Source organism: Silurus meridionalis, chromosome 4, assembly GCF_014805685.1.
Source record: "Silurus meridionalis isolate SWU-2019-XX chromosome 4, ASM1480568v1, whole genome shotgun sequence".
Taxonomy (NCBI): Eukaryota; Metazoa; Chordata; class Actinopteri; order Siluriformes; family Siluridae; genus Silurus; species Silurus meridionalis.
In genome coordinates this window covers 7,811,899-7,824,146 of record NC_060887.1, presented here as the reverse complement: position 1 = coordinate 7,824,146, position 12,248 = coordinate 7,811,899, and the positions used below count along the sequence as shown (strand labels likewise).

Below are 12,248 nucleotides of genomic sequence, written 5' to 3'. Positions count from 1 at the left end.
TACATGTTTCTCCCTGATTTAGATTTCCTCGTCGAAAAGGACAACAATTACTGCGTGTGCCAGACGCCTTGCAACATGACTCGCTACGGCAAGGAGCTGTCCATGGTGAAAATCCCCAGCAAAGCGTCTGCCAAATACCTGGCCAAGAAGTTCAACAAATCGGAGCAGTACATCGGGTAGGACCAAAGCCTAAGACTCCAGATTCAAATAAGAGGTTCATTCCAGGTTTCTAGGATTAGAGCAAGAAATATTCTGAGTTTTAGTTTGATAGCAAGAAAAGTTTTTCCCGCCAATTTTTGATCAAATACTCTGACCAACCACTTTTAGAAACTTGTACAACTTCTTAATTAGCCAATAATCCAGTGTGGTAGCAGGGCATTACTGAAAAAAATTTAATTGCTGTGATTTTGACCGTGGCTTGCCATAGTTCTTGGGTTAGGGTTAGTTCATAGATATCAGTGTTTGACTCATTAATATCATTCTATTAATAGATCAGTGTGCTGAGAGTTGGTTCTATTGGTTCTCGGTTTGATGGCAGTCGTTGTAGGAAATCACACTGCAGGAGAGAGTCTGAAATCTTTTAAACTGATCATTGGGGGAAATATTTTTTTTTCGCAAACAGCCGTTAATTGGCTGTCAGTGAAAAAAGCAGCGATCAAAGCATACAGATTTTAGCCTACACTTTTAGGATTTTGTCTCTGATGACCAAATCATGCCCAAAATCGCACAAGGTGCATTTGAATTAAGAGAGATAAAGCAGCTATAAAGTCTGAATTTATAAATGTAGTGCTTATTAGTTGAGCTAATAAATGTTGGTGACGGTGGCAAATAAAACCTTCCTGAAACACGAGGAAGAAAACTTGAGAGGAAAGCGCTGTTTCGCCAGTGGAGGGTCTATTCTGAGTGATTACTTATTACTTGCTTGGATAATTAGTCTACTGCTGATCCTAATAAAGTGGCCAGTCAATATATATTAAATAAGTGTTAAAAGTTTCAAATGTATTCGCTCATTTTTTTCCTTTGCTTGTGTTTCTAATTCCAGAGATAACATATTAGTTCTGGATATCTTCTTTGAGGCCCTGAATTATGAAAAGATTGAGCAGAAGAAGGCTTATGAAGTGGCTGGTCTACTTGGTGAGACATTTTGTGAATAGAAAAAATAAACACATTTGACTGATTTCAAATCCCCATGTGATAAATGGGCTATTGTTTTCTCATGGTCCTCTTGCAGGTGACATCGGAGGGCAGATGGGGCTGTTTATAGGAGCAAGTGTCCTGACCATACTGGAAATATTTGATTATTTATATGAGGTAAATCTTTCATTGTTGCTCGAACCATAATTGCTTGAACCATAACCTAATCATAGGTCACATCAGGGACAGAAACATAAGACCTAGTGGTGTGTAGTACATGGGTACCAGCCATTAATGAAATAATGGTGACGGTGGTATATGCAATGGGGACAGAGTTTCTAAAGGCAGCACTCAAGGTGATATATCTGGCCTTCAAACATGAAGTGAAGCAACTCATAAGCCACCACCAGAACCTGGTAAAAAAGGGATCTTGGAGGTACCCCCATTTGCACCTCTTTTTGGTCCTTAAACTTGGCCCCTTCAGACTTGCTGTCCATGACTAAAAAGTAAAGAACACAACAGCCTGGTGGTACCCCAACTGCTGCTTTCTTCAACCTGATAGTCCAGTCCAGGATGAGTATGATGATGTAGGGACCTTTTACAAAGGTTTGATGATTTGTCAATGATCCACTAGTTTTGAAGATTAGCAGACTTACATCTCTTTAATACACCTTTACGGGTTCTAAAGTATGTTGTGACTTGATGCTTAACAAATCCCAAAGCAAAGATGCGTGTACACTGAACAGGCATAACATTATGAAAGGTGATGTGAATAACACCGATTATCTCTTTACCATGGCACGCGAGTGGAATATATTAGACAGCAAGTGAACTTTTTTTTTTTTATTTGATTGCGTTTGACAAATCATGCTGTCTAGACAACTGGGTCAGAGCCTCTTCAAAACTGCAGCTCTTGTCGGATGTTCCTGGTCTGCAGTGTTTAAAGGTGCTCCAAAAAAGGAACAGTGGTGAACCGGCGACAGGGTCGTGGGCGGCCGAGGCTCATTGATGCACGTGAGGAGCAAAGGCTGGTCCGTGTGGTCCGATCCAACCGACGAGCTCCTGTAGCTCAAACTGCTGAAGATGTTCATGCGTTTAATGCTCAACAGAGCAATACTGTATTGGTAACAAAAGGGGACCAACACGATGTTAAGCAGGTGGTCATAGTGTTATGACAAAATCTTGCAATTTGCTATTTAGTAATGCTTTCTGAAATCTAACTTGTTTCCACAGGTATTCAAAGACAAAGTATTGGGCTACTTTCTACGTAAAGGACGGCCACGTCGGAGCGCGAGCGATAATCTGGTAACTGAGCTCGTTCTATACCACCTGCATGTGCATGCTTTAGGCGGAGCTGAAATAACGTGACTGAAACGAAAGCAAAGGTTAGTTTCGTGGTTAGAAACGCGTTTCGGAACGCCATTCGCTGCTGAATGCCGCTTTTTGTCTTCGGCTCAAATTCTGATATTGGGGAACTAAACTAAAGAGTGGTCGTGTGGACGACTTGGGGGCGATTTCTAACACTTGCATTATTAAGTAATAATATCTTAATTGTAATACCCAACTATTTGCAATCACGTGCAAGCAATATTACGATTCTCATTTTGGTGAATTTTTGTGCTATAAATCTTTTGATTAAGTAAAGATCTCTATAGCTAAGGTGTTTTGAGGTGTATGTTGGGGTGCCGTTTCACTGACGCACTCCAATTCAACCACATGGGCGACGTTAATTTGCATTAAATCTACGATCGATTGTGGGGTTGTTTTGGAACAGAGAACCATTACATCCTGAACATTGATTTAGAGATCACATTACAGAAATGGATCCTCCGAGGAAAAAGGAAGACGCGATCCATTCTGTCTCAATTTTTTTCCTGTAGCTCGTGCAGGTTCGATTATGAACAGCCAGAAAGTTAAGTGCTAATCCAATTATTAGTTTGAATCCCGAAGCTAATTAGTTCAAATCCCTGCCACACCAAACTGCCACTGCGGAGAAAAACATCCTTGTAGTTGCTCAGTTGTATGAATAAGGTAAATGTCATTCTGGACGAGGGCTTTGGCTTGGTGTAGGTTCTTATATAATATATCATCATCCTGAATAAAGACCTTAAGGTAAGACAGTTAACGATGCAAAGAAGAAAAACAACCCAGCTCATTAAGAATTGTTCATTGAATTTTTTGTTTTTGCCCTTTTATCCATTAAACTTCACAAAAGTCAACATTGGGGGTTTTTTTTGTTGGGTTTTTTTTGTTGCTTGTTTGGTTTTTTTTTTACAAAAGGTTGAATGCATCATTACTTACTCCACATTGTATAATTTTGTTTGGTCCAGGGTTGGGGTCAGTTCAGGTTCAATTCCGCAAATTTAGGACTTGGATGGAGGCCTGATGCAAGGTTCGCTTTGCATCCTGAAACTGAACTGAACCCATACCTGGTGTGGTCATCCTCATCTCTCTCCCCGTCATGTGTCTTCCAGGACAACTCTGAGAACCCCACCAGCCCTGGTGTCACGCCTAATCATACCCCCAGGTAGCTGGCCATTGACAATACTGCAGATACTGTACATCCTCTTAACCTGTCTAACTCTGAACCTCATTTTCCATCAGCATTTCATTTTTTAACCCCTTATCATTTAAAAAAAAAAATGTAGCTTCTCTGAGGTTCCCTTCTGTATGGTTCATGTAATAATACATGAGTGCAGGAAACCCGTCTCTTTTAAACGTTCTAAGGAAAATGTTTCAAATCCTGTAGCCTTCACGACGGAGATGATGTAATGCGCAAGTTCAGGTAAAACAAATCCGTGCTCTGAATGGATTATTCTTGCCTCGTCTTTTTTTTAATACTTTTGTATCAGTCCTCTTTCCCAAAAACTTATGGATCATATTGGCTATTCCAAATCAGCAAAGCTTTTGGGAAACAGACTTTGTGACATATATGCCACTGAGAGTATTTTTTTCTTTTTTTTCTCATTTGTTTGCACCTCTAGTATTTCTTTCTGGTATTTAATCTTGGATAATAACACTACAATGCTACGTCAAATACTTTTTTTTCCCTTCCATGCCAAGAGCCACAAAGTCATATAGTGATGTTTGACACAGTATTTAAAATCGATAAAGCCATCTAGCGCAAGCATTTCTTTCCAAGCCAGACCAGGTGGCAACTGACAAGGAACCGAGACAGTTATGGCGAATTTATAGAACTTATAACTGGTGAGGCAGATGCCCACCACTACCGTTGGGGTAGAAAGGCAGTTTTAACCTTGTGATACCCTTCCAGAGTACTATGACTGCTTTCACACATGCCTTAGATGGTAGAGTTCTACTTTCAGGGTCCTTTTGAATTGAGAAGAATTTTCCAGACTGAACTCTGGGGACAAACATACAGATACGCTTAGTTGAGATGCCATCCATTGGGGCAGTCTGTTGGGTAGGAATTCTATGGTTTTAACAGTCATCTTGGTTGCTTGTTTAGTGAAGGTATTTCACAGTAGGGGAAAATTTTGCATTAGAGAAGGAAGGTACACTATACACTATACAATATATTATCTGGTTCGACTTATTGGTTGTTTGGCTCTACCATGGAGAATCTCAACCAGCATTTGCGTCTTGATCTTCCTGAGAGATTGGTGAAAAGTCCATCATGAATGGGTTCAACTGACGAGATTCCATGCAAGTCCTGATTGTAGCTAAAAGGACAAAAAAGGCCAGATAGACCGCCTTTGACAGGTTCCTGTTCACCCAGTGCCCCTGTTAAACCACACCACGTACCATCATGATGCCTCTTTCTGGTGGCTCGCTGCTAGCTCTTACGTGACTTGTTTTTGAATGCTCTGCAAGCTAATGCAAGTGCAAGCCTTTCACTGTGACATATACCAAAGTCCACAATGGCTTGAATTGGCATCCCCAGAACCGTTCAAGGCCCTGGTCTTTAATGGTCACTTGGACCTCATAAACCCATGGCTACGTGTGTAACCTTTTATTAATTTTGTCCTTTTATCATAAGAGAAGTTGTATTTGTCATGCTAGGTATTGCAGACTTAATGTGTTTGGCCAAATTTCTGCTTTATTTACTCCAGCATTATTCCAGGTGAATTACCTGCTGGGGTTTCTGCGATTTGCTCAGCTGAATTTTTATTTTTATTTTGTAATTAGTCAGACCTCATTCTACTCTGATGGCTTATGTGGTAGCTGACAAAGGTGCCATCGATGGGTTTAATTAAAGCCCTGATTGTAACCCTTCAGTTGCTCAATAAACCTTTGATATGGAGCTTGAACTTTCTGGAGATTGTTGGTCTCCAAAAATAAGGTGGCATCGCACTTCGAAACAGAAGGTAATGAGTTCAAATCACAGCACCACCAAGCTACCACTTCTGGGACTTTTTACCGTCAACTGCTCAGGCTCCTGGTGAAGGTCTTGGACTTGCATATTTGTCATGGATGCCCAACTTGCATATCCTTCTCCAGACAAATTTCTGTCCTGTCATGTTGGCATTATGCGGTTCCATTGTCAGTATCAAAGGGAATGACTATTGGTATCTTAGTCAGTGGAAATGTTGATCATATCGTTCTATGACCTCCTGTTTAGACCAGGGGTATCCAAGCTACGCTATCAGTCCAGTGGCAGACCATGAGGGATTAAAAAAATTATACAAATCTGGCCTGTTATAAAGAAAATACATGAAATTCAGTAAATAACCATTGGGCATCGCTGTCACATGCAGCCAAGGCAGTTAGTCAGATGTATGTCATTGTTCGAAGGAGCTAAAAAAAACAAAATCAAATTTAACACATTTTGGCAAGTCATGGCGCCACAAAGACACATAGAAAATCGAAAGTGCTGGAGCAATTATTTTCATGCTAATAAATCTGAGTAAAAATCTACGTTAGCTAGTTACGAGGTCGATCGCCTGATAGCGCTGCACACAAGACCCTTCACTGGAGGTCTGATACCATGTAAATAATATTATAACTATATATTTAGTACCACATTTTAGAAAACAGCATATTTCAAATAAAAGCAAAGACAAATTGAAGGATATAATCAATTAGTTAGTCGAATTGTAGTTTATTTTATTATTATTACAGCCATGCGGCCCAAGACACATGGCCCCCACTGGAAAAAGTCTGGACACCTCGTGTTTAGGCACTGAAGATTGTGTCAGGGGGAGGAATTGGATCCTTTTTGTCTGGTTGGTTGTATCTGCCAATGGGGACTTTATCAAGCAAAATTAGAAGCAACAAGATGTCATTATACCATAATATATATTGTGGCTAGTCTTTATAGGTGACAGTTTGGGGGGCCAACAAACCAGAATCCAAAAATATTTTTATGCAGTCTGGTCATGTTTTTGTTTCCTACAGTACCAAATGGCAAGCTTTTACAAGCAGGCAAGCGTTTGAGCATAAACAGGGAAGTGGTAGCTTAGTGGTTAAGTGGAATGTCTTAGCGGTTAAGACATTGGACTTTGGATCTGAAGGTCATGAGTTCAAATCTTATCCACACCAAACTGCCACTCCTGGGCCCCTAAGCAAAGGGGGCGGTATTGACGTATTCCAGACACGTCCGATATTTGTGCATGGCATCTTTAAACTGGACTATAATACAAATATATTCATGATGCTCGAATAAGTTTTTCTGTCCCAAAGAAGTGCTACAAAAAATACGATAATATTTTGTATTTCTTTTGGCCAAATCTGTTGGATGTTTCTGCTTGAAGGATGTTCGTCATTAGAGGTCTGCATGAAAACAATTCTGTTTGCAATGGATTATTAGCCTTCTTTGGTGAAAACCGTCTTCTTTTTTTTTTTTTTTTTTCTTCTCTTACTCCTAGTGCGAAAGAAACGGTTTCATGGTCTTCCAATTCACAGATTGTCTAAATCTGCATATGAAGACTTGTAAACTCGGTGGCCACGTTGTTCCTCTTGTCTTGGCCCCTTTTATCAAGTGCAAAGTCTTGCATAAGTATTCAAGTGTATAAATGTAAATCTGCATCACAATACTAGCACATAGTATTGCAGTGGAGTTTTCACTGGTAAACGTGAGATTGCGTAAGGTTTTTAAGGCCTTGCTTTGTTTTAGTGAACCCCCCGAATCCTGTCTACATGTGCGACTAGTGCCACATGACCTCTGACCACATGACCAATGCCCCAGATTTCTTTAGAGGAGAAGGAGAAGCATCTTAGCAAGAGGTGGTCCCTCGGTCAACATGAAGCTACCACCACCATGCTTCATTGTTGGGGGAATAGAAATTCAGGGTGGTTTCTTTTGGTGTGTTTGTTTGGGTGGTATCCAATTTTAACAATTTTGTTTTGGCAAAGCGAAGAACCTTTTTCTGGATCGTTTGCCGAATCGCCAGATTTTCTATGGCTTCTATAAGTTACCTTCCACTTCAATTTGGCTATTTCAGTACAGACTTATAACCTATATCCCAGTTACACCTATTTAGCACCTAGTTGTGAAGTGGAGGTAAAAAAAAAAAAGTTAGCAAAATGTGATTGTGTAAGTGGTTAGAGCCCCATGTCAGATTTATTGTAACCTCTTCTGCCCCCAATAGTCATACTTAGCCGATTGCAGTCAAAATGTTTCATTTAATTCTATTGAATGCTTCAGATTTCTTTAGAGAATGTATCAAAATAGAAGGAGAAGCAGCTTGGCGAGAAGACCTCTGATGGTCCCTCTGTCAACATGAAGCTACCACCACCATGCTTCACTGTGGGGCCGGGGGATTTCAGGGTGTTTCTATTTTGTTTTGTGCGACCAGAAAACCTTTCTTCACATGTTTGCTGAAATCTCCAACATGCAAAGCAAGATTTTCTTTGGTTTCCATAAGTTACCTTCCACTTCAACATGGCTATTTTGGTGTAGATTTATAACCTATATCCCAGTTACAGGTATTTCGCTTTCGGGTTACGAAACAAAGGTTTAAGGGGGTGAATATTTATGCAAGGCATTTTACATCTATCATATAGATGTGTTTACAGGTTGTCTAACTGCTAACTACAAACTAGCCCATGTGTTGCTGTTCACAACTTGCTGGTCCGTCCTGCATCGTCCATCAAAATGATGGCCATGAGGTACACGTGAACAATCTCAGGAAGCAGTGGGACTAATGGGGAGGTGACGGTCAGAGGTAGATAATGTCCATCGCACCTGGGGAGGGGTGGATTATTCCATGCATCAAAATTTGAGTCTGAAGGGCTACTAAAGGGCCCGATTCGACAAGTGTGAAACTTCTTGCGATCTGATGCACAGTTCGAGTTTGTTCGAGCACTTGACGAATCACGCCCTTGAAACCGAGCGCCAAAGCTTAGCGCCCGGACGCTCTTGGCGTCCTTTAGCCGAGACATTGTGATGGAACCTGTGTCTAATAACATCACTAGATGCATCCCTTTGTGGTGTCATCACAGGTCGACACGCAATGCGTTTGAAATCAAGATTAAACCCTGAAAGGGGATAAAAGCGTCCCGATAACTACGATCCGATCTGTTTATCTGATGTATGACCAAGCAAAAAAGTCCTACATCCAGGATTAAGTAAGAATCTCTTCTCCCCTCTTTTCCCTTTTTCATCCATACTTTATCCACATCAACTTTATTTTTTTAATACCTCAATGCGTTAAACAAATTTATTCCCATTTATACTTTCGTTCCATGCTCATGTTTTTTTTTTTTTCTTTCCCCTTCTATTTTTTCCCCCTCCCTCGCCTCCTATGGCGCCGCCATCGATTCATTGTGCGCCCTCTGCCCCATCTGAACATCTCTCCCCTCCTTCCCTTCTCTGTTTTCTTCCAGAGCACATGCGACACACTCCGGAGTCACTCGGACAGCCTCGGATTCGCGCCGAACGTGCTACCTAGTCACCCGACTCTAGGCAACTTCGAGGAGTTCGCTTGTTGACGATGCGGCCATCAAGCGAGGACAATTAGTGGTCTGACGGCAAACTGTGATTCCGATTTGTAAACCTGTACATACCTATACGCACAGTATGCGACGGTTAGTTCAATTGGTCAGTCAATCGAAGCCCCGAATAGTATAAGATACAACCATAAAAGTACAAGTAGGCAACAATTCCAGAACAATACTCAGGTTATATTAGCGTACCGCAGTATCCACCGCACCAACTGTTCTTTTTATGTCGTGGACATGATAATCGTTTGTTGTTTTTTTTTTACAATTTTTCTCAACTGTGCACAACCAACTCGGGTTATTAAGGCTGTGATTAAAACAAGGAACCGCACAAAGCAAGTGTAACTGTTTACTAGGCTTGTGTAGGTCGTTTTGTGTACAAAATGCAGCGAACATTAAAAAACCTAAAATCCCTTTTGCTTAGCATAGGTTAGCATGACTCCAGCAGCAGGTAGCTGGGGAATTCTGGATTCTGATTGGTCACAGATTCGTTATCTTATTACTGTTGTATGTACACCGTGGTAGTGCAGCAGTTAAGATGTCGGACGTCCGATCAAGGTTGTGAGTTCAAGTCCCAGCACCATTAAGCTGCCCCGGGTGGGCCCCTTAAACAAGGCCCTCAACCCTATATTGCTCAGTGGATAAATGAGATCATTGGAAATCACCCTTAAATAAGGCCATAAGGTTGTGAGTTCAAGTACCTCTGGATGTTATCTGGTAAATGTGCATTTAAAGTATTTAACATTGAAATGACTTGTTTTGGTGGATGTTTACAAAACCAAATTGAACGAGTCTCCAGTGTCATTGTTCACTGAAAGGTATAAGACTCGCCTCAAACCAAAAGATCTTTTTTTTATTTTTAATACTAAAGAATTTACTTCAGTGAGCGAGTCAACGACCCACCAGGGTTTTTTTTTTTTAGGTGGATCACGGGAACTAGGAAGTACCTCAAGGAAACACGGAAACGCCCTTAGCTAGCGGAAGTACCTGAAGTCGTTGGCGTATCGACACAAGCCCAGTCTGCGTTACGCGAGCGAACGGTGTTGTGGAATTTAGTTTGATTTTCTTTTCTCCAAAACCGAATGTATGTTTGTTTACATTGTGTATATAAGTGCAATAATAGGCATCCTGTATTCAACTTCCCCAATGAACCCCCCCACTCGAGGCTTAACTGTTAGACAAAAACGGGAAAAAAAGATCAGATTCAGGTTTGGCGTGAGGAGCGTTTTACTTTTGATATGCATCGTATTTCTAATCGTTTCTACGACATATATATGTCTACACACACACAGATGTATTCTGGTTCTTACGAAAACAATCACACCAAGAGGCCAGACGGAAACGATCCGGGTTTCAGCACATCGCATTTTCACGCAAACGAGAAGCCGATCGTCGCGAAAAAAACGAGACGCGTCCACACTGCTTTCGCTCCGATTTATCCGATTTATCCATGTTATTCATCTGCTGCAAAAACATTATAGTGATGTAATATATAAAGCATAGACCGTATAGTCATGTAGAAAGAATCCGGAATTCTTCAGGACGGCTTTCATCGGGAAACGCGACTCGTGCATCAACCCCCCGCACACACTTTCTGCAAGTCTTGCGGTCCGATCCTAGATTTCCCAAAGGCGTCTTCCTTTCTTCGCTTGCATGCACATATCTCCCACGTACGAAAACTATTTATCCGATGGCACGCCACACGCTGGCGGGAGAAGAACGAGGGTAGAACGAACAACCGCCCTCTTATTTTGTTTGTTTTGATATTCATTTCGCTTCTGCATTCAGCCGATAGCGTTGTTTTATAGGACGGGATTTCTAGCATATATAAATATATATATAGCTAGCTAGCTACATTTTACGAATCGGTTGTGAAGTGTAAATGAAACTATCTAATAAACCTATTTAACCGTAACCTGTTGACAAGTGCTGTTTCTGTTTGTCCGTTCGTCTGGTTGTTTTTTTGTTTGTTTTTTTTCCCCACACATTCAAACTTTGCTAAATTTAACAAAAAATAAACAAACGAAAAAAAGTTCTCCACAGGTTTTCCTCACAGGTCCAAAGTTTTAGCGTACGACTCACTTAGCGACGGTTGGAGGAAACCCGAAGAACCCAGCGGAACCCCTCAACCGGATAGAACACCGAGCTCAGGATCACACCAGGATCTTGGAGGTGGAGGCTTTACCTCCTGCACCTCTTTCATGTTCATAATTGAAGTTCTTTCTGGTCCACAGGTTCAACAGGTTTTAGATTTTGAAGCGCTTTAATGCTATATTAAGGTTACTCCAGGATCTACCCATTTACTATGATGTTTAATCAGAAATGTACTTCTCTTCGACTTCATACCATCGCTGGTGAAGAAACTTTGAGATCACACACCTTAGCAGCTAGGACCAAACCAAGAACCTCTTCCCTATTCACAATGCTCTTGTTATCTCCACAGCCCAGGAAGTCTTTCCTTGAGGTGAGTCGTGAAAGTGGTGCATCTCTCTTGGTAAGTAAAAGGAAGTCCTGAAGGTCAAGGTTCCTGTTCTGGTTCTGTTTTAATTTTCTTGGGGAGCTTTGTAACTGTGTGTTAAATCTGTCTGATGGCACCAGGCGTTCGGGGTGAAGTGTCTCCACGAACGCATGATGGATTCCAGCCATGCTGATGTTTCTACGGCAGTGTTTCTAAAGCATAAGTGCATGTTATTACTGTGTATTTACTGGTATTACTACACTGTGTTAATGCTGTTCACTGTTACTCTGCTGTACAAAAGTGCAATGTTATTGACTACACTGCATTAATACTGTTGTCTACTGCAGTACTGTTAACTGGTTATACAGATTCAGAGGGAAAAGATAAGCAAAGGAACGCGTGTGCTACGAATATTTATTATTACTGTGTAATTACAATGTTATAACTGATGAAAGTATTGCTATGTAATTACAATGTTATTACTACCCTGTTTATTATTGTTATAACTCTGGCTGAAAATATATATAAAGAAAAGAACTAGCTCAAACACTGTTATAACCACAGTTATTACTGGGTAATTACAATAACTATTTCTAAGAAATAAGGTTACCACTATGAAACTAGCGTTATTACATGTTTATTACTGTGTTATAACTATGGAATTACCATGTTATTACTACGCAATTAAAATGTTATTGCTGCTAATAAAAAATATGCTAAGAAACTAGTGTTATTACTGAGTTATAACTGATTA

General features: G+C 40.7%; 1 protein-coding gene across 7 annotated transcripts in view; it reads left to right on the top strand.

Moving 5' to 3' along the window:
• Nucleotides 1-10,951, top strand: part of asic1c (acid-sensing (proton-gated) ion channel 1c) — a 53,668-nt gene extending 42,717 nt beyond the window's left edge. For 2 of the 7 annotated variants that reach the window (XM_046846613.1, XM_046846615.1), the window contains exons 6-12: nt 23-176; nt 1,043-1,134; nt 1,232-1,311; nt 2,368-2,439; nt 3,465-3,526; nt 3,609-3,661; nt 8,923-10,951. In XM_046846613.1, coding sequence (XP_046702569.1) covers nt 23-176; nt 1,043-1,134; nt 1,232-1,311; nt 2,368-2,439; nt 3,465-3,526; nt 3,609-3,661; nt 8,923-8,987 — 578 coding nt within the window. In that variant the 3' untranslated portion in view covers nt 8,988-10,951. Of the gene's footprint in view, nt 1-22; nt 177-1,042; nt 1,135-1,231; nt 1,312-2,367; nt 2,520-3,464; nt 3,527-3,608; nt 3,662-3,883; nt 3,920-8,922 lie in introns of all 7 variants that reach the window. The other 5 variants (XM_046846616.1, XM_046846614.1, XR_006925338.1 and 2 more) reach the window with 5 other exon arrangements.
• The last annotated feature ends 1,297 nt before the right edge of the window (nt 10,952-12,248 follow it).